Source organism: Nymphaea colorata, chromosome 6 (assembly GCF_008831285.2).
Source record: "Nymphaea colorata isolate Beijing-Zhang1983 chromosome 6, ASM883128v2, whole genome shotgun sequence".
NCBI classification, from domain to species: domain Eukaryota; kingdom Viridiplantae; phylum Streptophyta; class Magnoliopsida; order Nymphaeales; family Nymphaeaceae; genus Nymphaea; species Nymphaea colorata.
In genome coordinates this window covers 2,562,842-2,590,282 of record NC_045143.1, presented here as the reverse complement: position 1 = coordinate 2,590,282, position 27,441 = coordinate 2,562,842, and the positions used below count along the sequence as shown (strand labels likewise).

The window sequence follows — 27,441 nt, the reverse complement described above, 5'->3', positions numbered from 1 at the left end:
CCTCTCCTCATTAAATAGCACGGAGACGGGAGGAGAGCATCTCCTCGAAGGAGAAGGTCACGTAGTCACCGTACGCGTGGCGAGATCGACGGTAACGTCACCGTGCTTGAAGGGGTCTGACTTCTGAGGGGGACGTGGGCCCGTTACAGGGTCGGCGTCCGGTGACATTAATAACCTCACCGGCGTTCTCCGTCACCTCCCGTGAAGGACACCAACACGTTCTCTCGTTCCCCTCGGTTCCTGGCAAGTCAACGTCGTACGCTAGGGACAGAACGCGTGTTCCAAGAAGCAGAAGAAGCGACGATGGCCCATGTTTGATTGGTGCCTCACGCTCTTGTCCTCAGAGTTTTGAAAACACGGCGTTTGCCGTCCCTTGTTTGCCTACACCAGGTGTAGGCAGAGCCTATCGACATCCATTTCGTTTTTGTTTTGGGGTGTGTCTAGTATTTTACCCTACTATCTATATCTATAAAGAGTGAAAGTCTCATTCAAGTCTTTCAAAAATATAAATATAAAGTTTACTACTTTGGTGCATCAAAATATTACATTCATTATGTTTCAACTCGTATATTGTCTACAGGCCGATCTTCCTGTCCATAGATATGCTCGCCCATGGCCTTTCAGGGACAGGTGAGAGCAAGCTACCTTGATCCGCCTTTTACTTCTGTTCTGTTCGTTATGCTCAGCATTTCCAATAAACCCTAAAGTTCTTGCCGCCCACAACCCTTGTAGTACAAAAAGTTGATGCTTTAATTCAAAAGTGGATTAATCTCTCTGTCCCAAACAAACATTATGTTGACTCCCCCCAAAATTCACAATCATAACAGCTCAATCATTAAAGTCTTTTCATTAAATTTTGAGTACCCTCACTCCTTTAAACATCAATACATTTCACATGTTACTAAAAAAAAGTTAAGTAAAAGTTCCTTTGCACCGACCGGTCTAAGACAAGCTTTGTCCCTTGCTTAAATCCCCAATCCCAATCGAGATTTATGTCTATTCGGACTTATGCATCTTCATGAGAATTAAAACTAGCGACTTGCCCCTTGTTAGCTCCAATAAATACATATAATTTCCCATTTTAAAAGAAAAATAGTGTCATATTTGCTAAATAAAAGTTTGATGTTATTTTCTTTTTAAAATTCCTTCACTTCTGGATCCACACATCTTTAAATGCAACGATGAGCTTCCCGGATTAAAGACTAAAATAGACAAATTGGAAAAATGATTTTTCAGAAAACTTGGTTCTGTAAAAATGACTTTAATGAGTCTGAAAAAACTCATTTTCATGTTTGGGTAGACCGGCAAAAACTGGTTTTTAGATGAATAACTAGAACGGGGTTAGATTTTCTACTCTCTTTATAAAACCTATTTTTCTCCTGAAAACTCTGTTTTCAAGCCATTTAAACATGCACCAACTCTTTATTTGCCATTTATAGAGGACTTTTGGGGATCAGTATAAGTACATCCTCCCAAACTGAGCTCTCTCAATCATTCATTTCAGCACTTGCACCATTTAATTCACTAAAATGTGTGGACCTAGTTTATATGATGCATGCACCTTGGAACACACATGATCAAGACTTGGCTTCTAAAGGTGGGTCTAGGGTTAAAGTTCTAGTAGAGTTCTCAAATTCGGGGCATGGCCCTAGGGTTCAAATCCATCGATAAGATCCAGTATCATGAGTTTACATTCCTAATTGAGTTCGAGCATAGTTTAAGTATCATATTCCAAATACCGTATATAGCTCTAATGATCCAACTCTTACAATTTCCAAACGAATTTGATTTGGGTTTTCTAAGGTCCAATATTATCACAATCTACTTATATCCAAGTTTTCAAATCCAATGTCATGGAGATCCAATCATAATCCGGATCTAATACGATTGAGGTCTGATCATGATCTGACATGATATTACTTTGAACATATACTTGCTACAAGCATGGCATGTAATAAGGGGTCGTGTGTTATGTGCTAGAAATGATCAAAATATACCTGTCTTGCTTTCTTTCCTTCCGCTGCACCATTTAGATTCTTTTGACCGAAACTTTTGAGGGGTGGGTTTTCTTTGACGTACAATGATACAAACGGACTGAAATTGGCGGGATTCTACATCGCAAACAATAGTTATGCCATTAGAAGGTTATGAAAACATTAGTTTAAAGTAGAACCCAGTTGTCTCCAAATGCTGCAGTTTCCCACTTGCAATAATTTTAAGAAGTGAGATGTCATCCAGAAAAGGTCGAACTCCAAATTATTTAGATAGTATCGGACAAGATGATTGTGACCCCACTTTCTAGAAATGGTTGTACCATTTTAAAGATCTTGTACAATTTTCTAAAAATGTTATTCAGTAAATCATGCATTTTACAAAAAGGATATTGGGGTTCATGAAGCACATGTTTGTAGTTCGGAGGGGCCCGTTTGGCATTAGGAATCCCGCGTAAGTATAGTGAGATTAATGATAGTAAATTGAGTAAAAAACTAAAATTAGTATAACTAATTTAGCGACGCAGATAGTGTAGGCACGGTCGGGGCGGTTGCCACCCACAAAAAATGCTTATTTTCATATTGATACTGTATATTAGTATCATTTAAAAATTAATTTTGCAACTAATCTCATTTATCTATGTTATTTTTGAATTGATTGACAGCTTGCCAGGTATCGTGAACTTGAAGGAATAATTGAAAACTTGGTTGAATATAGATTTGAGTTATGTCTAATTGCCTAATAGCTCTAAAATCAAAGCATTTATAATATTTGAAGATTATCAACGTGATGTAAATCAGATTATACAAACCATAAACTGAAATAATATAAAATGCCATATAAGCATGGGATTCTAATTATCATGGGGTCCTAGTAAATGCATGAATGTCGGCGACACGCCTAACCCGTTGACCGACCGGTAGATAATGAAACAAGATTTGAACTTAACCATTTTTTTAGTGATAAAAGAATTTGGTTGTGCTTTTCGGATTCGCAAAAATAATGGACTATCGATCGAGGAGAATCATTAACTATCTACCTTTCTAATTCAAAAACCGATTCCTAAACTTCGCCAACTTTATATCCGTTCTACGCACGGAGGAATTAATTAATAAAATCAAATGTAGACCTTGTTTATAATCTCATCATAAATTTAACAAACCACTTGAAGATAAAATAATAAGGATTAAGTTGCAAATATAAAATACAAGTTGTTTTTCTAAGAGTTTGAAATAGTTTTTAAGAGATTTCATTTAAGAAAACTCATTTATGTCTTTCTTTTTTTTTTTCCCGTCTCTCTCAAGTCTTTCTCCTTTAAAGGGTGTTTTGGATTCGATTGGATTTCTGACCTTTTCAGTGCTAGGTCATCCACAGGAATAATTTAACGGTCTTGCGTGTGCAGAAGAAAACGGTCGCAAAAGCCGTGTGCGATTGAAATGGCGACGCCTATGGAAGCAGAGGACGGAACCCAATCTCTCCTTCGCTGCCGTCAACAGTTACTGTGCACCGCATGCAACATATGGTGGATTTTGTATTGTATATTCTCGTCCATGCAATCTAAGTGGGGTCAGGTCGCTAATCCTGTAGTGTATCATTATGTCATTTTATTACTATAGTTACACCTTTGACTTTGGTATACATTAAGTGAATGATGACTTTCAGCTATTTAATTAGAGCAGTCCAATGAATAATTGAAAAAAAACAAGAAGAAAAAGTATAATTTAATATTAAATGATGAAAATGCTAATTACCTGTTCTTCTTATTTTTTTATTTTAACAGTCCATCATATTGGATTAGACTACCTTAAGATGGCCCGATGACTTTGAAAAACTAGAGTTTTTACATAATATATACAATCACTATTTGTGTTAGAAAATCATTTGAGATGTCATGCTTATTTCTATACAATTGATTTGAGACTCCTTCGGATTTGAGATCCATGGGTAATCAAACGCATCCTTGATGGTTCAAAGGTGGTGGGACACAATTATCGGTTGAAAAGACGGGATTGATATACGTTAGGAAAACACTGTCTCCATTGTATACGAAGTGTTGTGCACCAAAAACTTCGAAAATGTGTTCGATTAAAACATAAACATAGGAGATGGAACTTTGACTCAATCTTTTCTTGTTACGGACGTGGAACTCTATGGTGTGAAAGAAGTCAGAAGCTCCAAACCAAACACGCTTTTTACTAGTTATGGAATCAGATCTACACATCAAGAACACTCAATTCCAAAGTTGGTATTTGGAGGTTTTTGTTATGAAGATCGCGTTTGCGGAAATGGAAGAAGAAAAAGATCCCGTGAGAAAATTGGTCGACGACTTTCGACTTTGTTTAGTGAGTAATGGGCTTTGGCTTGTGTGAGCACGACTCTTACGGGGTTGACCCGAGAAATTAATGAACATCAACAAATCCCAGTGATGCACCCTACGAATCGACAGTCTCGCGTCACCATAATTTTGGAGTTTGGACTCCGTGAAATCGTGTTCGGCCGTCGTCCACTTGCCAGGTTTCGATGCTTATTTCATGCTCTTCTATTGAAAAAAAAAAGTAGTTCAGCAGAATCCTGTATTGGTTTCACTTCTTGGAAAGCATGAGGCGGGACTACTGTAAACGATGTCACCTCAATAAAATAATCAAGGATGTAAACAGTTAGAATAATCTAATGTATTAGATCATGAACACGATTTCAAGAATAATCTAATGTAGTTGATTGTGAACACGATTTCAAGAGTCATCAACTAGCGGATTCAGTACGCAGTTTTGCTCATTCACGACGCGTGCTTGCAATTTGGAGATGCCAACTACTCGGTCTGCAGGTTGTGAATGCCAATTTGAGCAAGTTGGTCGCCGGAAAATGGTTCCCGACGACTAGCAGAGTTGCTGCAAATGGGAGGGGAGGGGACATAGTCTTCCAGGCTGGGGTATGTTGTGCCATATTTATGCTCTTCCGTTTTCTACACGGAACTTGGTATATAAATATACATACCAATTCACTTAATTGAAGAAACAGAAATTGTCAACTATGAACAAAGATTGTGCGTATTAAAGCCAGAGGAATATGTCATGATAAAGACCCAATACCAGCAAGCCGTGATGGGCACCCCAAATAAAGGCGAGACATTTGAAAAAAGAGCAAGAGGCAGCCATGGCCAGCTAGTGTATGGTGTAGCTAGTTGGACCTGTAAGATGTGGACAGCACCAGTGGCAGAGCCAAGAGGGTGCTGGCAGGCACCTTCCTTCTCTTCTTCTCTTCAAAAAAAATATATATATAAATTTAAAAAGAATTATTTATCATATATAAAGCTTTTGAAACATGATATTTTAGTTCTTGTCAAAATCTTGAAATCATAATTCGACCCTTCTCAATTCAATTACCGTAGACATGAAACTCTGGTCGATGTTGAGTGGAAAGAGCTGAAGGTGAGGTCCTACAGACTTTCAGGATCACTTCAGATCTTTTTTCTTTCTTTCTCTCTCCCGGTCTCTGGTTTCTACGGTGGAATCTCTTCCAACAACAATGAGTCGCCCATTTAACGCGAGTGGGTCCTGAATATTTTTGAGAAAAAAAAAATTCTCTTCGCCTGACTTTAAATAAAGGGAAGTGGGATATCATTATTGTGTAAAATTAATTCTCTTTTAATAGTAAGGTTGGTTGGGGTACAGAGCTCATTCCATGGTTCTTTTATAAAGATATCGAATGACTTTATGCAGTCGTGTAGTTATTTGAAAATTAGCTTACTTTCACGTCACTTCGTTGACATATCATTCTTTAAGTGGCAAGAGCTTCAGAGACTGGACACGAGCGCAGCAACCGGACAGTAATGGAGTTGTAAATTATTCACGACTAAATTTAGGAAAAATTTCGAAATGTTCTGCCTTTCTCACCGCCAGCAGAGTATTTATTTTTTTTTATCATAAAATAATTTAAAGCAGTTTAAATTGATTTAAAAATAAAAGTGAAAAATACAAACCCATGGAATTTGGAACAGTATTAAACAGTTCTTGGTAGGTTGGTTTCTTTCCTATGGTGGGTGGCTTTTCCAAGAATCCATCCGAGACCACAAAGAAAGGAATTAAGAAAAAAAACATTTAAAAATTACTATTTATTATGTGGCTCTCTGCCCACACAAATGGTTTGACCTCCTTCTCATTTTCCAGTTTGGGTAGGTGCCATGGATTGGCTTCTACAGTAAGTAAAAGGGCATCATCATTCATCACATAATTTATTGGATTAAATTCTCTTTCCCTCAAAAATCATGGCCGACTCTCTCATTCCCAGCCCCCATGGGTTTTGTTACTTGTGGCCGACAGAGGTGGACCTAGAAATTTCTGTCACTGCTAATAAAGTTTTTAAATTTTTAGAAGACATCAATATATAAATGAGTATATGGAAGTAAACACTTTATGCAGGTTTGTATGGTACAATTGCCTACACAAGTCCACACATGTTTCCGCCTTGCTGGTTAGAGTTGGCGCCAGTTAAAATCTGGGAGATGTCATTCCCATGAACAGGGCGATGCATGTCGGCGGGCCCATGTAAACTCAATTTGTTTAATGAACGAGTCAAGCTTGAGTTTGATTTAAAACTTGAGTTATAAATGAGTCAAGTTCGAGTTACACAAGCTAAACTTGTTTAAACTCGACTCGGCTTGTGTCTTTTCTATTTGTCAATCTTCAAGGAAAAAGAGGTAATCTTTGCCGAATTGTGAAACTTTTTGTGATTTTCATTTTCATTTAAAGAAGAAAAATATATGAATCAAGTGACATGAGCTTAAACGAGTAGAACTCGATCAGACTCGGTTTGCCGAGTCGAACTCGACCTCACCTCAAAAAGCTTGACTCGAGCTCGATTTGCTGGTTGTACATTCCTATACACTGCTAAGGGTTTTACCTCAACTAAATATAATCATGATACTATAGTAATGTCGATATTAATAACATACTATTCTTGGCCATTAGGTATGTTAATAGTTATTTTTCTAAAAAAATGATTCCTTGATTTGCTCTTCCACATGGGGTTCTTGGATTTGATTAATTGAAACTCTATTTGTCGACTCCAGTCTCTTCCATTATTCTGTTCTATTATTATTTGAAATACAAACTTACTACACGAGCTTCTTGAATAATGTTCTTTTAGGTGATGAGAATCCTCTCAAAAGTCGACCACTTACGACGGACGAAGAACAGTCTTATACACTGACAAAATTAAGAAGCTCATAAGCGTTGGTTTCACACTGCCAGTCGTTTTCCTTCGTTCTTCTTCTTCGCCTTTTTGTATGAACTAGACATGGCGGGTTCATATCCACCAGACCAGGGACTAAAATCAGTTCTAAGATTCTATGAATAAAATATAAAGGGATCGGCCGTTTTTTCTTCTGCCTTATCTTGTTGATGTTGATATTTACATATTTTTCAAGAAGAGAATATCTAGTGGTTAGGTGGAGAGAAGGGTGTTTTAGCAAGACAGTTCCTAGCTTTAAAAAATAATATTGCAAAAATGGGGTCTGCCTTTTTTGTCTTTGCAAATGGGTTCTCACATTTTCCTTGAAACTTGCAAAAGGATGCTCAATGCTAATAGCTCACTGGTATCATAATGCGCGATTTGGCACCCAAAGTATACTGTTACTGTCTAGTAATTCTGCCATAAAATTTGTCTAGTAATTCTGCCATAAAATTTGAGATAGATTCATAAAACAGAGTGTTTGAATCCCCCTTATTTTTTAGGGCAGTTTTACTAATAGTAACAGTTTCTCTTGTCTTATAGAAGAACTACTTTGAAAAGTATAAATGGGAAGAGCAGGTCTTCTATTATGGGGATAGGGTCATCAATTTTCATATGCATTCAGCTTTAGTCATCAACCGCTAAACTTTAAAATGTTACATGAATTTGCCTCAATTTTAGAATAGATACATAAAACATCAACAAACTGTTCTTATTATTACGCGGACCCTAAGGGCATGGTTTTTTTTTCGTTCAGATTGAGGTCTCACATCCATACAGCATGAAATCCATTGTTTTAAACAAAAAAAAAAAATGCATTTCATCAGCCAAACGGTTTGTTTAGAACCTTAAATCCACGCATTTGAGATGCATGGTCATCTCAAATCAGTGTAGATTGGTTAACAAACATGTCCTAAATAGTCTTGCCGAAAGATCATTTGGCGATTAAACGATGAACTTTTTTTCCTCGAAGAGTGTAATCGTATTTTCGATGATCATTTGAAAAGAATGATCTGCACATGTAGAATCATGTTGGTTAAAATCCTGATGTCCTTTGCGGAGGTGTGCACAACCTTTCCCTTTTCATAGGCATCAGTGTGGACAAGGTTTTGCTTTTGACATCCTCCATTTTCTTCCATCCTTGGGGAGAATTTGACTAAGAATTTTGTTTTTTTAATCAAGAAGAAAAGATCACGGATCCATCCAAAGATTGTCAAGCTCTATTTCATCGTTTGAGATTATTTAATCGGATGTTGAGTGAGCAAAAAGAGTATTTCATCCTAGTCCAAAAGAAAACCAAGACTTCCACCTAACCCCTTGCACCTAGATATTGCACCTAGATATTAATAGGACAGAACTGGTTGACTATGTAGCTCATCAATTTCGTAATTTCGTAAGCCAGCCATAGGCCCAATTGCAGCCCAGACCATGGCCCACTGGTTAGGTCCATAAACCAGATGGGGTCCGGTCGAACACACGGATGAATAGTTGCACCTTTCCATGGACAAATTTGAAATCGTCCACATCGATTCAGAAGAGAGATGCCAGTGATCCAGTGTTGGTCGGATTCAAGCTCCCTAGAGTTCGTCCCTTTCTGGTCTGGACGTCGATTCTTTTTTTGCGAGCACAAATTCTGGTGCCAGTAGCTTATGACGCTTTAATTTAAATAGGCGGCTTCTAGAATGAAATCTTAGATAAAGGTAAAACCCCTTTGGACAGTGAATGCCCTTCATCTGAGAAGATGAAGGGTGTACACAGTGGCAGCAGTGAGAAGATTGAGAATTTGCAAAAAAAAATCGAAGCTCTAGACTAGAGAAATCTATTATGAACTTTTCGTCATTAAAAATTTTTGGCAAGGAAATTTCCCTTTTGGGGACGGTGAACTATTTCAAATAGTATCTTTTGATCATCTCTCCATCTACACTGTAAAGATTTGCTAACAGCTGCATTCTACAATCTATGAGCCTCTTCTTTCCAACATACTTTGAACAGTTACGTGCAAGCCTACTATTATAATATAGGCATTTATTAAACTGATTGCCGCCAACAAAATGAGTTTCGAAGAATCCGCTTGTAACAGATTTACAGAGTCAAAGGAAACAGTCCCATGAAAGGCAGTAAGTTTTCAAGAGCGTCGACAGATAACCAAGTTCATTGTACCAATACAAAGGAACGGAAATAAATCAGAACAGATTGAATTAAGGGAAACAAGAGTCCCATGAAACGCAGAAAGTTTTCAAGCCTGTTGACAGATTACCAAATTCATTTTACCAATACAAAGGAAAAGGAAACAAATGAGAACAGAATGGACTCCACGATAGAGAAACAGGACGTTGCTAGAGAAAAATGTCCACTGAAATTTGTATAGGAAATATAGTACATATTGAATTACCAACACAACATTAACATAACCATCATTTGTTGCTGCAAGGGGCAACAGTCATGACCTTCATTTAATTACAAAGAAACAACCACCAACTTCCTTCTCAGGTCCTATGAGGCACCAGTAACTCCCCCGACGTTTTAACTGAACATTGTTATTCTCTGTTGTTATTTCCCAAACGCAGAAGAGATCAGAACTAGCATTAAAATGAAAAAAGGTAACACCCTAAAGCCCAGATTACATGTGAACAGAAAAGAGTAACCAGTCAAAGTTAAAATCTTGCAAGTGAACCTATCGACAGATCATGCTACCAGAGTGGAAAACTTAGTGCGGATATGTAGAACCTTGATATGGAGAGAGACCAGATCCATAGCCATAGCCACTGTAGTTAGCAGTAGCAGAAGTGTAAGATGGTGTAGCAGCAGCAGCGGCGGCGGCAGCGGCAACAGCTGCAGCAGCAGCAGCAGCACGGGTGGTTGCCACATCTTCCGGAACATAAGAGTAGTGGCTTTGAGACATTGCTGCTGGACTACGGCTGCCAACACTGGATGTCTCTGTCAGGTATGGGTAATCATAAGCACTGTATGATGGAGGGAAAGGAGCAGCAGGATAATGGTGGGCTGGTATATTTCGATCCCTCCACATTGATGATGGATATGCATTGGCATGCCTTCCAGCTTTGGCAGGTGGGAAGGAAGCAGAGCCTACACTGCCACCACTAGCCCGGCTTCTCTTGTTCTGTGACTTAGGAGGGCCAGTAAACTTCTTTTTGTCCAGCTTGGCCTTTTCCAGTTGACTAACACGCTTTTTCAGGCTTTCAGGGGAGAATTCAGCTTCCAACTTGTGGTCCTCAATACACCTGATCAAGGCTTTAAGAGCATTGAGCTCTGACAGGTTGCCATCATCCTAAACAGCAGAAGAAGATCCTTATTTAAGACATGTGAAGCTGTATAAAGAAATGCTAAAATATGTTCCAATAGAACACTAAGGCAGCTGTGGAAGATAATGCCACATATAAGCAAATGGATGTTGCTAGTACAATTTCGGCTTTCTCAGACCCAGAACCTTGCGTTGGCTATCTATACAGTATACATTGTTCAAAGAAATCAAGTCCTCAACCACTACTAAATCACCAGTATAACCCAGAATACGAATGCGCTTGGGTCTTTATCTGACAGTCCAGAGATTGTTTGTGTGTGTGTGTGTGTGTGTAATCAGCTTCTTGTTTATGAAGTACTCACGTTTTTTGTTAACTCCTGTCAGCATGGTTTGTGAGTATCACATGCATCACTAAAAGAGAGGTTATGAAGCTCTTGCTTTGACTTGGTTCGTCAGTATTTGTGCAATATGCATTTCATGTTCAAGATTCTTAGCTGAAGATATTTCTGACAGCAACTACACAAATTAATTTGTCAGCTGCTTTTTGCAGATCCTTGTCTGCAAAACAACTTAAGCTTGAGCCCTCAAGGGAAAAAAAAAGGCGGCATAGATCAGACTTTCCAGACAGCTGGTTCAAACATGTCCAGGAGAAGGAGATCGTCCCAAGAATGAGCTTCCAGTTCAGCTGCCTTCTACTTTAAAGATTTCTATAAGTCTCATAGTTGTATATTATGTCACATGAATACAGGGTCTGGATGGGGGTCAGGCACTTCTAAAAAAAATTTGCATGCAAGATATATATATATATATATATATATAATAAAAAAGTTAAAAGTAAAGAGAATATTGTTTTAAACTGTAAAATAAGCCTCTTATTGTAATAAAATAGAACTTTGCAATTATTTTTTTATTCAAAATTTATAACAAAAGAAGGTTTAAAACAAAAAATATATATAAGCAGCATAAAATCCTAGCTTTTAACCTCATTCAACCATGCCTCTATTTCCACAGGGTAATTCTTCTTCTTCCTTTTACTGTTTTTCCTTTTTTTTCAACCCTTCGTCTACCCTCCTCCTCCTTTAGCTTACCTTTTCCGGTGAGGACTTGCAGTACAAGAATCCGCACCCACATCACACTGATGTGGGTGGCACTCAAAATGGTATGTGATAGAGGTCATATGATTGTCTGACCAAATTAGTAGCATTAGTAACCCCACTTGCAAGAAAATCCACAATATTGGGAAATTCGGGATCTAGAAGGCCCAAGTGAGGGTGATGGTCCAGATGCAGCATTTTTTAGAACACTTGAGCAGTTGTACAAAAAAAATGTCAACAAGGATGAAAATATATCACAATTAAACACAACATAACTAAAATAAAAGCTCAAACCAACAATGAGGCAATCCTATCATACAAACTAAATGTCAATGTGAAATTAGACAACCAACAAAAGTGAGATATCACAATCATAACTTAACACAAATTCACAATCAAGCAACCGACCGAAAAATGAAAAAAAAAAAAGAAAAAACCATATGATTGAAAATGTGAAACAGCAAATGTATGACAAAGTACTCCTTTTCAATGTGGTTGACTGGACTTCCATTAACCATGTCTTTCATGCAAGCATCACACGAGCACCCATGATACATCAATGCAGGTCGACACCTCTTTAGGAGATCTGTGTAACGAGAAATTTTCACAATACCGAAGTATGTCCAAAAATATAGATAAGCACTGAGTTCCACATAGTATGGGGAAGAAGAGGACTCTAAGCATACTACTGGTTGAGTGTAATTGGGTTAAATAATCAGCTTGTACAAATTTGAGTTTTGTATTCATCTTGAATGAATTCAAGAATATATTAAAAAAAATTCTGACCACTGGTTGAGATAGTTTATGGATTCCAAATGAGCATTATACGAGGATGTGTTGTAGGAGTAACCCATTATCTTCTGGGTGGAGTTGCCAGAAGATGGAACTTCTTAGGAAGGATTATTTCAGTAGGATAATGGTTAGATGATGTGCAAGTTATGGTATTAAGATTTCCAAGGTTTAGATCATTACCCCACTACTCATTGTACTTGATTTGGTATTACTACCGCACGACTTCGAGAGTCATATTAATGTTTAACTGATGAATGTGTCATGTAATTGTACGACATTGTTCAGCTTCTTTCCCTGTTTGTCTGCTTTTCACCTGTTTACGTGATTTTAATACATATATAACATGTTTTATTATATAATATGTTATGCACTCACACACAAAAGTTCATAAGGTTTGATTAGACTTGATTTCATTACGGGTAGGTTAATTTATTGTTTACTACTTGCTTCACCAAGTTCTTTTCTTCTCTTTCTCGAAAAATGCTGTACCCATGCTCTGCACCTGTGTGAGATGGCTTCAAAATCCATACAACTAACTGCAAAGTTGGTGCGGGAGAAGGCCTGTGTAGTTGAAAGCAGTAGGCAGGCATAGGTACCAGACCTCATGAAAAAAGCCTAGGGGGTGTATTGAACAGACAAAAGGGGGAAAAGATAAAATGAAGAAAAAAACAATATGAATATAGTCAATATGAAAAAATCTCCACTTTCAAGCAATGTACTAGAAGATACAAAAAAGGAAAGCATTCAAATTTTTAGGGTTAAAAACTTAAAAATATAAAATAATATGTTTTTTTCTTTTGGTTTGAAGATTTGACAGCCTAGGTATTAGGTTTTCATCCAGTGCCCAAACAGGTTTTTAATTGCAATGGGCCCATCACATTACTACTTACTAGCTGAAAATTAGGAATAGAAGCTCTCAATGTAGCAGACTGGATCAGATTTCATGGAACACCACATATAGAGCACACATTGTTAAAAGCAGACTAATAATACCCAATATGGCTTCTCAAATTGAAGGAAATATAATTGACAATCATGTAAAAACATGTAATGATGTATCTTTTTTATGCTATTCGCTACTTTTAGCAAGCACCCCATGATAATTGTTGTGGAAGTTCATGTCAACAAACGGTGGAACTCTTGAAGGGCATACATTCTTTAGTCTCTGATTCCTCAATTGTCACATGCCCTTGTGATTCTTATCACAAGCAGCGTAGAGCAACAGTGGGTTGCAAACGGTCTTTGCATACTGTTTCTGTAATTCGACACTGTTTAGAGGAGTGATACAGAATCTGCCAACCAAAATGACAGGCTGAGACAGCACAACTCTGGTTCTTGAGAAAACAAACGTACTCTTTTTTTAGTGTTGCAGTTTCTTCTTAAAACTTTAAAATAAACCGGAATACCTAGGTCCATAAATATGGCCATGATCAGCGTAAGGGTCATTTTGACATTAAGGTCTGATAACTCGAGTTGTAACTTCCTAGTTCCTACCAATGGAGGGTTGTTAGTTCATAGATCCCATATTGCTACCAGAAGTCGAAAGAAAGGAACTCAGCAAGGAGACATGGATAACCGGATAAGCATTCTGAATTTAAAAGATTTTTCGGAAAACTTAAGCTGTACAAATGCATGTATCCATAAAATATACATGAAACACACATTCTCACAGATCAATATCAAGTTCCAGCTGTCATTACATTAATAGGCAAGGGAAAAATCCACAAAATCAAATGAGAAGACACTGATAAGAAGGCATAAAATGAAGTGACTGAAAAATATTTTCAGAAAATCTTGAGTTGCATGTCTACTTACAGTAGATCCACTCTTTGTCCCACCATTTGCATTTTTCTTCGCATTCTTGAGATAGGCCTTAAGAAGTGGTACTGGAGGGAACTGACTAGGTAATCCGGATTCATAAATAAAATATACTGCATCCACCTCCTTGCCGTTGCCTATCAATTCTTCAATTATTTCTGCAGAAATCAAGGGAAAAAAGGTCAAGCTACCAGGCATGGAGAAGTCAATAATCACTATAAGAAGAGGTGCCAGTTCACATGTTTATGGAAGAAACATCAAATTTAAAAGGACATTCAGATTTTGTTATGAAGACACAAAAAATTCAAACCATATTCCAAGCAAGACCCTTTATCAATGAAAATTCTATGACATAAATTTTCAGGTTGTAAAGCAAAAAAATAGTACATGAAAAATTATTGCCTCCATGGATACATATACAGACATAGGGTTTTGAAAAACATCTATGTATGTTATCTATATTACAGTTACCCACACTAAAGGTCCAATAAGCAAGCACCAGAAGGTGGCAAAATATATTTGGAGGCTTCTTAGTTCATGATGCATAAGCAACACCTTTCACCGAGTTGCAAGAAGAGATTCGCGGGAAACAAAAACCAGAAATTGCCATTTATTGGAAAACAAAGCAGCAACAAAAGACTTGTCGAATCAGCTATGAATCACAACGGACGGATATAGATAAATAGAGGACACTACATACTATATATATAAAGCAATTCTTATGAATGTTAAATAAGAAATCAGTTAAGAACTTATTATCTAAGCATTATAATAAGACTGCGACCAGAAGGATTACTAAGCACTGTGAAGAGCATTGACCTCCAAAACTGGTGGAACTATAGAAGCAATGGAATTCAAATGAAGAGAAAATCTAAGTTGTTTGGCTGCCACTTACAAGCATTGCTTCAAAATGAAATTCTAACCAGAAATGGCCTGATTGGGACGACCATTGGTCCAACCCACAGGTAAGAGGCTTGCAGATAAATTTTGCGTGGTTGAAAAGTGCGACAGTAACCATCATCTTACTGAATTGAAATAAAAATGACATAATAATGAAAAGACAAAGAGGGGAGTTGCAGAAGAACACACCTCCCATCTTCTCATTAAACCCTAACGAGACTGCAAGCTTCGGCATGTCTCTTCGAGAAGCAAATGCCACAACGAACTTCTTCAGATAATCCATCTCAAACTTCTCCACCAGCTTGTATGTCACCAGCAGCTGCAAAAACATCTGCACTTCAGCTGCATTCGAAGCCAGGCCGCCTTCCCCGCTCCCGTGGATCTTTTCCTTCCAAGCTTCGGCAAGCACCATCGCTCGCTCCTTCACGCTCGCAGCCACTCCCTCGTCCGCCGATAGCGCCCTGAGAAGCATCCCGCAAGCCCAGCGCTGGTCGGAGAGGCCGACCTTATCAGCCCGTCTGAATACGAAATCCTCGAGTGCCTGTAAAACTAGGGACGCCGGATCCACGGCGTCCGCCACCGCCGGCTCGAGCTCCGCCCGGATGGTTGCCAGCTCCTTCCTCCTCGCGATCAGAAACCTCCACAGCCCATCGGCGTCCATCTTAAGACACAAAAACCTAAGGCTCGTCGCAACGTCGGCACCCTTCGGCAGGGCGCCGGAATGCTCCTCGATCTGTGCGAGTGCCGCCTGCTTCAGCCGCTCAACGCGCTCGGATGCGGCCAACTCCTTTGACGGGAGCGACTCCTCCCTGGTGGCGAGAGACTCCAGGGCCTCCTTGGTGGTGGAGTCGAGGGACTGGAGCTTCGACTCCAGGGTTTCGGACTTCTGCCGGAGGGTCTGCTCGAGGGAGGAGATGTGGCTGGAAAGGTCTTTCCAGAAGTTGGTGAAGTTCGTGAGGATCGCCCTCTCCGCCTCCAGGTGATCGATCGCCTTCTGAAACGGATCCGCATCGACCGCGGCCATCGCACAGACCTGCCGACTGAACAGAAAAGCAATCTCACGAACCCTAACTCCTCTTAAAAACCCTAGGTATTACCTCAGAAACGACTACAATCCCTCGTTAAGCTCTCCAGAGCTCGTGCCTCCGGCAAAAACCCTAGCAATGGCGGAGAAAACATCTAGAGAGAGAGAGAGAGATGGACAGTGCGCGACCGAGTGACCGACGGGTAACGGGAAACACCTGCGACGGATTAAGGAACGCCGGCGGCAGACGAATGAATGAAGTCGATCAAGTACGAGAATTTTGCTAAGCGGGGGCAAGTGTCTCCAATCGAACGGTTGAGATCGAGGTATCACAGAAACGGGTCAAAGGCCATATGACCTGCTTCGCTTCGCTCCTTTGGCTCCGTGGGATGCCCTTTCTTTTCAATTTTCGTAATTTTTAATGCTTCTAAATAAGAAGTTCTTCATTAAATATTTCATAATTTTCCATTAACAAAAGAATCAAAGACTTTTTGTCTTTTCCATTTTAATTTTTCAGTTCTATTTGCTCGATTGATGCTTTTTCTGAGGGTTCAACAATGATTCCTGTTCTTGTAATTAAATTGAAAAGAAGAGTTTCGCCATGAAAATCAAATTTAATTGGTAAAAGAAGCTCAAATTTAAGATCATTAAACACCGGTTTGCTAAGAAGGATCAAAATCCCAAAATCATACGCAAAAGAGCCTTCATATCAAGGCGCGCCGAGAAGCACTTCTACCGCGGGAAGGACGGAGACCAGTCACCCTGCTCTGAACGTAGTTCTCGGTTTGCAGGACGATGTTGGGGTCAAGAGGACTCGTTGGTGACAAATGGTCCTCGAGGATCCTCTGGTTCTGTGCCCTTGGGAGCGCAGTAGGTACTTCCCTTTATGACTTGCCTTTCCCCTGTCGATTGCAGTTTTCCTGCGTTTCTCAGTTTTGCTGTTCATTCATGACCGGATGAGTTCGCCACAACCTTTCTCCAACCATCATCTGATTTTGGTATGCGGAACTGTGCGTTTTTAGGATTTTACATGGTTGCTCTAGAGAGACGGGCACAGAACATGGAGCGAGCCATGGCTGAATACTCCAAAGAATTGGAGTCTGGTGGGCAGCAATCGTCGGGAGGGGACGTATAAGACGAGATATTTCCGAATTGCCGGAGTCAGATTTCTTATGATTTTTCTGTGTCTTCTGTTATCTTGAGTTTCCTGAAGAACCATGAATAATGAGAATCTTCTGTTCCGCTTGAGATGCAAAACATGGGTGTTTCTCTTTTTCAGTCTACTACCTCCTCCTTGAACGTAATGAAGACTAGGACAGGCAATTTTCGACTTCATTTTTTGTTTTTTCTTCATCACAACCATTTTTGGCAACTTTTGTAGTTGGGTGGTCTGTTGTGAATGTCTTCCGGAGGTGTTTATTTTGTGCATGTCCTGGAACTTTTTTTTCCCATTAAGCTTTAATATGAATCAATTTGTTGTGTTTGGCTTCCATTTCCCTGCAAGCGTCAATGTGTCAACTCTGCTGCCTCTAATGTGCTCATCTGCTGCTCTCAAAGAAGTTCCTGCTTATGTCCATGAGTCATTTGACGAAATGACTAAGAGAGAAATCACTGCCCGAGCTCTCTGCTTGGTAGTTGTCTCAAATTACATGTCGTTTTTACAAAGCTTTGGAATCCTTCGGCCTTGTGAAACGAGCAAGCTAGCCAGCTCAACATACCACTAGTTCTAAAGGCAGCATCAGTGATTATTGCGTTGATCAGACTATAACCATAAAGTAGTTTTTTCGTTCGTCAAGTCTCTGACTGGTGTTGGCCAAAATGTGGTAATCTTCTGGAGACTAGAAGGTTTTCCATCAGCTGAGCATCAAAACACTGTGTTTGGTGGGTTAGGGGGCTACCTTAAAGTACGCATCAAGGCTACTTTAAAACTTTTCATTACACTCTGTCTTGCTACCTTTCACATGGATGCTGGTGTTGTATACCCTTCAACACTTGGTTATGTTCAACTATATTCATATTTAACTATATTAATCTCTGCTTATGTAATCTAGCTCGCCGATAGTTAGCCAATGTTGTTTTTCGTTTAATAGAAAGGGAAATTCATTCAAGTGAGAACTGATGACAAACTGATCAAGGTAACAGAAGACACATCAGGCATTGACAGATGATGCACTCGGCATTTGGACAGAGGACAGGAAGCATTTAGGTCTTTCCAAGTAATCAGGATGGCAGAGTGAATATCTAAATGCAGTCTGTGAAAGGTGTTTAGGCTAAGTCTGTGCCATCTTAGGCAAGCATTCATCCTGCATCTCCCAAATTTGCCACTAAAGCAAGACAGCTGATAGCCCGTTAAAAATTAGAGGCCGGCCTGGGAAAGGCTTATGAAACAATTGGCTTTGGAAAGGCTTATGGTTTGTGGCTTTGTGCAATATTACTTATATATTTGATAAATAGTAATTGTTTATTTTAGAAGTTGCAGTTCATAATTGGCAGTTTATATTAGCATATAGCAAAGATTATCTGAAATACAGCACAGTTTTGCCTCTTCTGTTGCATGCATTTGTATGTCCTTTTTATCTTTTCTTTTGAGTGAGCAGAGAAAAGCTTCCTTTCCTTTTTTTACATGTTTGAATTTGTTAATAAGCCTATGTCCTTTATCCCTTATTGCAGTTGTTCCTTGGGGTGCTCTTTTCGTCGCCTATCAATAACTCATTCCATTGCTTCCATGTCAAGTTGTCTTGCTATCGACATATTTCAACTAAAGGATATTAAGCCTGCCATCTAGCCATGACCTTAAAACTTATGTTGCTCTACTTCGTGTAGCCATATCCAACTATTCATGGAACCATGACATGGCATGCTTCAACTTTAGGTTCTGATAGCTTATAGTCATATTGGTCTTGTAGATAAGTCCTTTTTTTTACTAGAACTGAATGACCATGCTTATGGGGTTGACTCGGTTGATCATTGTCCTTGTAATGGCGCATCTATTCACTGCATGCTCAGAAAGATGGCTATTGGTTGATTGAGAAGATAAGGTGAAGCCCCATGTTGGAGTATAATGGGCCCTCTGCTTGGTGGAGTACAATGCATAATGAATATTAGGTAGCTTCTTTTGCTATTTACAGGGTTTGAACTGGTTCAGGCTGTCTTAGGTACCATAGCCAGAAATGTACCTAGATAACCAACCTTGCCAAGCTGATCTGAGTTTTTACCTTTTATGTTACTTCAGTCAACTTGGTAGTCTCAACTAGAATAACTCAAACCTGAATAAGCCCTGATACTGGTTATTTGGATTCATACAATTGCACTGTAATGGTGAACCTTAAGATAGCGGTAGCAGCTGGCCTGCATTTTAATATAGAATCTTCTGCTGATTGTGCGAACGAGACTCCAACTTCCATGCTTTCTTGCATATTATTCTCTCTCTTTTGGTTCTTCTCGCAAGCCTTATATTTGCTAGATCAAATATATCAAGCCCTTGGCACACTATGGGGAGCACTTGCTGTTCAAGAACCTTCATGTCATAGATGGCATTAGCAATGCAACCCCATTCCCCTACGCCACATGTTTCAATACCTATCGTGCGTGAAGTTTTTGACAGTTCATGTACAGCACACAGCCAATGAATCTCTGAAACTTCTGTTTTTGCATTCCGGAATTTGTTAGTGTAGAATCTTCCCCTTTGATTTTGTATGAATAACCACCACCAGCTCCGACCATGGACAACTGAGAGAGCAGTTCTTAGTTATTAGTAGCTCGATTGACAAACTGACTCAGTATGGACATCAACAGAAGTCATTTTTTCTGATTATGGGCTGGAATCTGGGTTTAAAATGGATCAGCCACATTTGGGAAAGAAACAAAATCTAATCAATTATCAAATTTCGATCTGTGTGCAGCTCTATATCCAAGTATGAATCTAAGCTAAAATAACTTCTAATCTCCAAGCATCCAAAACCAAACAAATTATTGGCTTTTAGGTAAGGATCTGGATGTGTATTCATTTATACCATTTCCTATTAGGTTGTACTTGCTTGACCCCATGTTCACTACTACTACTTTCTGGTTTTGTTTCATTTTGAATTGTATTTTCGTCTTGAAATTAACACTTTTAAATCGTTTCCTTCACTTTTTTAGATGCAGCAACATGTAGCTTGCAGGTACAAAAGCTTTTCTCCGGTGCTGCAAAATTGCAGGCTAAACCAATACGTTGCTCTCCACTCTTCATCTGCTTCTTTCTCTAGTTGGATAACACTCTGCAGTCCAAGGCAATTATGATTCTTAGACACTTATATTAGACTCTTAAAAAACATGTAGTATAAAGAACTCTTTGTTCGACCCAATCTGTTGGATGCGCTTTTATTGTCTATTTAGAGCTGAGTAAAGGACTTAAAACTTAAAATCTCCATTGCCTTAATCCCAGTGCAATTTGACCATTAAATTTTCATTTTCTTTAAAGGTTTGCATTGACATAAAACATCAGTCTATCACGCATATCTTCTATTAAATTAGTCCATGATATTCACAATCGGTGGCTTGAATCCATCAAATAACCTTCGATACGTTTATTGCAAACGATCGAATTGAAACCCAAGAAAGATGGATGAGAAGGAACTTTTTGCTTGTACATGTCGACCGTGAATTGGATAAGGACGCTCCGTGTCATCCTTCTTGCTCTTACCAAGCTTGTTGAGCTGCTGAACATAGCCAAGGTCGCTCTACCACCACTGTACTTGGATATTGTGGCCTGCAATATCAATATGTGTGTGTGTGTGTTGACGTCTCAATATTTTTGGTTGGAGGGAAAGGGATGGAGGGAAAGGAAAGGAAAGGGAAGGGAATGGAATGGAAAGAAGTGATTATAAAAGCTTGTTTGCATAAAAGTGAATGGAATGAAAAGGAAACGATACAATTTATAATAATACCCTCAATAGTCAAAAGGTTGGGAGGCAGAGAGTCCCTTTCCTTTCCCTCCCAATCCGTCCGATTTGGAAGGGATTGGATTTACACTACACAATCATTTCTTTTCCTTTTTTTTCCTTTCAGTTCCCTTCCATCCAAACAAACTTTCTCTCTTTCCCTCCTTTTTAATTAGCCAACCAAACACGAGAGGGATTGCTCAATCCCTCCCTTTCCTTCCTACCAAACAGGGCGTTAAGGAGCGGAGGCATGGGGAGGCAGGGGCCTTGTTTCCAGGGCAGATTTTTAAAAATTTAGAAATTTATATGTAAAGTTAAAAATTTTAGGTTAACATACCTAAAAAATTTGAAAAAGTTTATTTCTTTTCCTTTTAAATTTTGAAACTAATAGTTTAGTCCTTGTAACTAAAAATTATCACTCCACCCCTACCCATATTCTTTTGCTATGTTAGGATATAAACGCCACCCAAACTTACATAGGATGTCGACATTGTGTTGCCAAAGTGAAGAGAAGAGAGAGAGAGAGAGAGAGCGCGATAAAGAGAGAGGAAAAGGAATACCATATGCAGAAAAAGCAAAAGCTATCTGTCTAGGCATAACATTGGTATAATTTATGTGGCTATGATATCAATGAGCAAGTCAATGCTAATGATCTGGTTCTCCCAAAATCACAGATTTACTGAAAAATGGAACTATTTCTTCTTACAAAATATCTTTAGCACGGCACAACAAGGCCAAAAAGCTGGATGTTTTGTAGCCCAGCTAATTGACCTGTAGACGCGCGTGGACCCATCAACAGGACGGGATTTGACTTCCCTCCTTCCACAAAAGGAGCCTGGTGCTTCAACGGACGCCTGAGTCGCCTGACGCTACCGCGAGCGAGAGAGAGAGATGCAGTCGTTGCAGCAGAAGGCGTCCGAATGGAGTGGCGTCCACCCGAGCGACGCATTCGCCATCGACGAGACCAACCTGTTCGAGGCGCTCGGAGGCATCCAACCTTTCATTGACCTCTCCACCAACTTCTATAATAGGTCTTCTCTCTCTCTCTCTGCCTTCTTTGTCGCTCTCATTGAGTGCCCCATCGACCATTTTTTTTTGCCTTCTGCTAAAGTTTAAATAATGGGCGCAATCTTTCGTACACCATGATGCTTGCCTACATGTACCATTGAGGCGCTCTCTTGCGTGTTTTTTTTTTTTAATTCTCATCATTCTTCCTTATGGTTTTGATTGTTCAGTTCTTTTTCTCAGCGTCTATCTGTTGGCGGTCATTTGGGTCCTCCCGCCACTGAGAAGTATGGGATAATGTGGGTTGTCCTTGGATTCATGTGCAGTGTTCTAACTTATCACAATTTCGTTCTTTTGAGAGAAGGCAGACTCGTTCGAATAATGGATTCTATCGTATGACTTGTTTAACAGGTAGGTAAACTTTAGAACTGGAAAAGGGAAATGGTTCCTCTCCCACCGTGTACTTTCTTTTGCTTCAGGTCAAAAGGATAAATCCGCCGTAGATATGGTATCGATTGTTCAATTCAAAAGAACTTGCTATAGTTTATACTGAATTGATTATCGAGCTATAGAGTACTTTGTGAGTTATTGTAAACCGTCAATGCTTGATATACTGGAAAAGAAAGAAAATATATACTTAATCCTTTGCAAGGGCAATTTTAGGTATATGGGATATTTTAACTCAGGATTGAACTTGGCTACATTCTGGTCAAGTGTACATGGTGGTACGCGAGAGGCGATGCCACCCCTAGATCCCCGCCGTTAGGGTTCAGGGTTGCTTTGGGACCTTGGGACTTGGGTGGTGATATGGTACACCTTTTAACTCGAGTGTTGTGTATGTCATAGTTTGCAGTCTAGAGAATAGCTCCCACGAGAATTGTACTTGGGACGCATTGTTTGCGGAACCCTCTGCGTCGCCATGTATGTTACACCCGTCAGGGCCTGGTCAAGTCTACATACATATAATAATCTCTACAACACTTCCAGAAATGGATCTTTGTTTTCCATCTTTGACAGCTGATGGCTTTCCTCTCTTGAAAAGGCATTAACCACGCCCCCAATGATCCTTAGGGGAAAACCTAGTTCTCGAAGGCTTGAAGGAATCTCTTTCAACATATTTATGTGATTTTTTTGTTGGTCTTTGGGATGCATTTTTAATTTGGCAATTTTGCACAATACCAATCCCCTAGAGTTTTGTTATATGCTTGTTGACTTGATTCCTGAATGGCCTTGGTCAAGCTTACCTCTCTGGACCTCTGGTGGCTTGAGGCGTTGTGTTGGTTCATGTAATCTTTGGGCAAGTTGTTGAGAAATTTGTATCTTGAGAAGTATTATTCAGCATTCAGGGAGGTACCTATTAAGGCTGTCATATGTTTGATTGATACTCTTGGTATTGAACAGTTCTTCCATTTATGTTCACCAAGAAAAATGTGGCACATATTATAGACATATTTAGACCATTAATACAGTGTCAGAAGACATGGAGATTATTAATTCTGGTTTTCAATAGAAGACCGTGGTTACAGATTGAAGGAAGAAGTGGAGATTGTTCTGAAGGGGGCCAGGAAAAAAACATAAGATTGATGTGATTGGCAATTTCCGTTTCTTATTTAAATGAGTGGAACTCATTTCAGGCATGATATAGGTGCTAAATCTCTTCTATGCACGAGCATTCCATTTCTTACCCAAATATTGTGGCAGAAATCTGCTCTTTCCTCTCAATCACTGTTTTTTCTTTTCCATTAGTTATAGATTTTAAGTTTGTTTTGGTATGCCCGTTGAAGATAACCTCTAATGGATCCTAACCTACATTTTCAGTTTGTATTATGTAGGTACTCAGTCCAGCTATGGTTCCTCCTGCTAGCGTTCTGGGGTTTAACGCCTTCCATATTGCTTTAATATATGCTACCTTTTGACTTTTGAGAGGGATAGGGTGGGAAAGATTGTGATCGTCTTGAATGTTTGTCATGGTGATTGGATCCTATATGTGCTTACAGAACTCTAGAATCACTATTGAGTTTGGATGCATCAACTTTCAGTGCTTGATGGGGAATAAAAAATATTTGTGCTTGAAACAGAGAGTGAATTGGGTACAAGTTGAGATTATAAACAGTACCTATTGCATGTAAAGTGAGAGATTGGTAGAGTTGGTAAAGAAAGGTCAGGGTCCCTTTCACTGGAGCTTATGGTTGGTTTCATAATACACAATTTTTTGGTGCTTGCTTAAATGTATGCCCTTCTCATTCAGAAGGGAAAAATTGGATTGCTTCTCCCTGAATGAAGTAGCAAAAGTTTGTGATCATTTATTTACTCTACTCTATGTTCTATGGTATTATGCTTCTCGTTATACTTCAAAGTGCTCTCCTTAACCATGTTTTGTACTTATTAACCAGGGTTTATGAGGATGATGAGGAGTGGTTCCATTCCATATTTGCTAATTCTGTGAAAGAAGATGCTATCCGTAACCAGTATGAGTTTTTTGTTCAGAGAATGGGAGGCCCTCCACTATATTCCGAAAGAAAAGGTGTGCTTGTTTTATCTTACCGATGTTACATATGTTCCCTTCTGCACCTTTCTGGTAAGAGATCTATCTTTTTGTATGGTAACATGGTTCATGGATCTATCTTTTTGCTTGGTAATGTGGTTCACCTATAGTTCGTAAATCCATGGCTCAGACTTGAATCGACTCCTGGGTCAGGGAGTTGGCTTGGCGAGTCATATATTTGTATGGTGATTTTCTACTATAGAGGTGAGAAACTTGAAGTCTTGAACACAAGCTGCAAATAACAACTGTAATCATCTACAGGTTATGATAAGTTGAGAGTCTTGAGACCCTAATTCTCATTCCCAGTTCACAGTAATTTTGTAGTTGAATATAATAAAATAAACAAGGAATTTTAGCACCGTATGATACAAATGTGCACAAGGAAAATAAGGGGCTTTTTTTTTCCACTGCAGACCGGTGGTTTCTGTTTGTCCATTGTCACGATGATTAGTCACCTGGCCCGCATGAACATTGAATATGGAGAGAAGGAGAGGAAGCTTAAATTTTCTGAACCCTATTTCCTTCCGCTTAGGTACTGTAAATAACCTGGTTCTTCAACACGAACCAGGTCAGAATACGATAAGTAGCCTTCATAAATCAAGCAGTTCTGTTTGATTAGAGCAATCCTGGATTGGGTGAGTGAATGCTGACCCACTTGGCTCAAGTGGGGTGAGTCCAAGCTGATTCTGATCTGATTCATCTATGAATGGGTCAAGCATGGGCTATTGACACACTGGCTGAACTGGCTCCACTCAGAAGATTCCCAAGTCAGCTCATTGGATGTGTTCAAATACGATTCACCGTCAGCAAAATTCTGACTCCAGTAAAGAGATGACCTCACGAGTTGATGCCCCCAACCAAACCACCATCATCTGTCCTTGTCTATGCGCTTGGTAGTTTTCTTTTTTACAGTGGTTGGAATAAGAGTGGCTTTTTGCCCTTCTCCCTCTCATGTATATAACATATAGGGTTATAAACATATTTATATTGGTGATTCCTTGATGTGTAGATGCAGGCCAAGAAACAGGAAAGCATATGATATTTTATGTTGGATATTCTACCATACTCATGGGTTTGTGATTTTTTAAATCTTTTGTTTGACTTATATGCCAGTTCTCTTATTATTTTGAAGTTTTTTTTTTTCATTCAGTATTATTTTTCCTTTTTACATTTTATATTTATAATTTTTTTTGGAAATTCCCTTGAGTTCAGATAACCATAATTAAAGTATAGTACAGTATCTTGCGAAATTACCTGCTTGTTACTGTGAGGATTGATCGTGCTGCACTTATACAGACAAGTGGATACATGTGCGCATTAGCAGACACATGTCTGTGTCTTGCACCATTTTAGAAAACCTTCTCCATAATGGATATTCGATAATGATTAATGGATGACTGCACTTACGGGTCACCACTGACTGGACTTTTGGCCCATTTTGTTGAAGAAAAAGACACATTTTAGCAAATCTTATCAATAATTTTTCTTGATAATTTTACCTTCTCCAGGTCATCCAGCTCTAATTGGCCGTCACCGGCCATTTCCGGTGACACATGCAGCTGCAGAAAGGTGGCTCCACCACATGCAACTAGCATTAGACAGCGTTGCTCAAATAGATCCAGATTCTAAAGTGAAAATGATGAACTTTTTCAGGTATAGAACTTGAATGAAATATTATCAATGCCCTGGTACTGCATGCAAAATAATGTTGATAATTTGGAGTTTTTTGAGTTTGATCCACTACAAACATGTGGCTTCTTGGCTGTGGTGGGCAAGTCAGTTCTGAGTAGCATGTGTCGGTAGGCAACAGCTCAGTGGTGGTAACATTAGATGGTACTGGATACAACTCAGTACATGCTTGTGAGGTGCTACCACTAGCTTCAACTGAGTTGGCCACCCAGACACAAGTTGATGAGTTTGAATTGCAGTCGCAACTGACCCCTCTATCTTTCTCCTCTCTAGGCATACGGCCTTCTTTCTTGTGGCTGGGGATGAACTGAAAAACCAAAGGCAAGGAGTCGCTTGTAAACATGCTGCAAGTAAGCCATCTTCTGGTTAAAGAATGTGATCTTTCAGTAACATTTACCTTTACAGGAAAAACATTTTAGCAAGATATGCAACTACCAATCAGTGTAGTGCATTTTACTTTATTATTGCTCTTTTGAGTATACAAGTTAACTGAAGAGCTTGTAAACACAATTTGTCAAATGCAATAACATTACACACCCAGATTGTAAGCACAATTTATGAAATGCAATAACATTACACACCCAGATTGTAAGCACAATTTATGAAATGCAATAACATTACATACCCAGATTGTCGGCTCTAGTTAGAATGATGTTTGAAGTTGGTGCTATTTTATCTCCTTTCCTGGAAAACAAAAACTGAAATTTTCTTAATCATGGCCATGGCAACTCTTTATCTTTTTTAGATATCGCTCACTGCTGTATTTGCTCAAGCAGAGTCCATCCGGCAGGATCACAATATTTTTAGCAAGTGATGCAACCTTTAACAGGATCACGCTGCAACAAGAAAATAGGACGTCTGATCAGACTTTTCTATGATTTTTTTTATTTTTTCAGAGTTTTTGTTTGTACGATAAAATATCAAAATTGAATAGCATTTTTAGCAAATATAAACTGTTCCAAATCCCTCGCCTTCTGAGACCTCGAGTGGTCTCTCTCTCTCTCTCCTCTTTTTCTGAGGATGAGGCAAATCCCCAAGTTCTTAACGCGTCGAATCAAAACCCTGTTGGAACTATTTCAGAAGATGAGAACTTTGCGCACCCACTTCTGCCTACCCAAAAAATCAAAAGTTTCCTTACTACTTTGGCATGCATTGAGGCAAATGGCGCA

At 39.2% G+C, this 27,441-nt stretch overlaps 3 protein-coding genes across 3 annotated transcripts; 2 read left to right on the top strand and 1 right to left on the bottom strand.

Moving 5' to 3' along the window:
• Positions 1 to 9,554: 9,554 nt before the first annotated feature.
• Positions 9,555 to 16,348, bottom strand: LOC116255792 (FRIGIDA-like protein 4a). The gene is made up of 3 exons (XM_031631804.2): positions 15,277 to 16,348; positions 14,185 to 14,345; positions 9,555 to 10,510 (listed from the first exon to the last, which is right to left on the bottom strand). Exons 1-3 carry the CDS (start codon positions 16,109 to 16,111, stop codon positions 9,929 to 9,931), a joined length of 1,578 nt encoding a protein of 525 aa, XP_031487664.1. The 5' UTR covers positions 16,112 to 16,348; the 3' UTR covers positions 9,555 to 9,928.
• Positions 16,349 to 16,563: 215 nt separating this feature from the next.
• LOC116255793 (uncharacterized) lies at positions 16,564 to 17,603 on the top strand. The gene is made up of 2 exons (XM_031631805.2): positions 16,564 to 16,985; positions 17,134 to 17,603. The coding sequence occupies exons 1-2, from the start codon at positions 16,907 to 16,909 to the stop codon at positions 17,244 to 17,246; spliced, it is 192 nt and encodes a 63-aa protein (XP_031487665.1). The 5' UTR covers positions 16,564 to 16,906; the 3' UTR covers positions 17,247 to 17,603.
• Positions 17,604 to 21,682: 4,079 nt separating this feature from the next.
• On the top strand, positions 21,683 to 26,812 carry LOC116256803 (two-on-two hemoglobin-3). Its single transcript, XM_031633292.2, has 4 exons — positions 21,683 to 22,064; positions 24,432 to 24,562; positions 26,092 to 26,236; positions 26,546 to 26,812. The coding sequence occupies exons 1-4, from the start codon at positions 21,925 to 21,927 to the stop codon at positions 26,640 to 26,642; spliced, it is 513 nt and encodes a 170-aa protein (XP_031489152.1). The 5' UTR covers positions 21,683 to 21,924; the 3' UTR covers positions 26,643 to 26,812.
• The last annotated feature ends 629 nt before the right edge of the window (positions 26,813 to 27,441 follow it).

Excerpts from the sequence above, each read along its gene's own strand:
- LOC116255792 (XM_031631804.2), bottom strand. The coding sequence starts at position 16,111 with ATGGCCGCGGTCGATGCGGATCCGTTTCAGAAGGCGATCGATCACCTG. Across the intron at positions 14,346-15,276 it reads GTTTAATGAGAAGATGGGAG|AAATAATTGAAGAATTGATA; the intron begins GTGTGTTCTTCT and ends TGATTTCTGCAG. Across the intron at positions 10,511-14,184 it reads GGACAAAGAGTGGATCTACT|GATGATGGCAACCTGTCAGA; the intron begins GTAAGTAGACAT and ends TCTGCTGTTTAG.
- LOC116255793 (XM_031631805.2), top strand. The coding sequence starts at position 16,907 with ATGTTGGGGTCAAGAGGACTCGTTGGTGACAAATGGTCCTCGAGGATC. Across the intron at positions 16,986-17,133 it reads TGCCCTTGGGAGCGCAGTAG|GATTTTACATGGTTGCTCTA; the intron begins GTACTTCCCTTT and ends GTGCGTTTTTAG.
- LOC116256803 (XM_031633292.2), top strand. The coding sequence starts at position 21,925 with ATGCAGTCGTTGCAGCAGAAGGCGTCCGAATGGAGTGGCGTCCACCCG. Across the intron at positions 22,065-24,431 it reads TCCACCAACTTCTATAATAG|GGTTTATGAGGATGATGAGG; the intron begins GTCTTCTCTCTC and ends CTTATTAACCAG. Across the intron at positions 26,237-26,545 it reads AAAATGATGAACTTTTTCAG|GCATACGGCCTTCTTTCTTG; the intron begins GTATAGAACTTG and ends TCTCCTCTCTAG.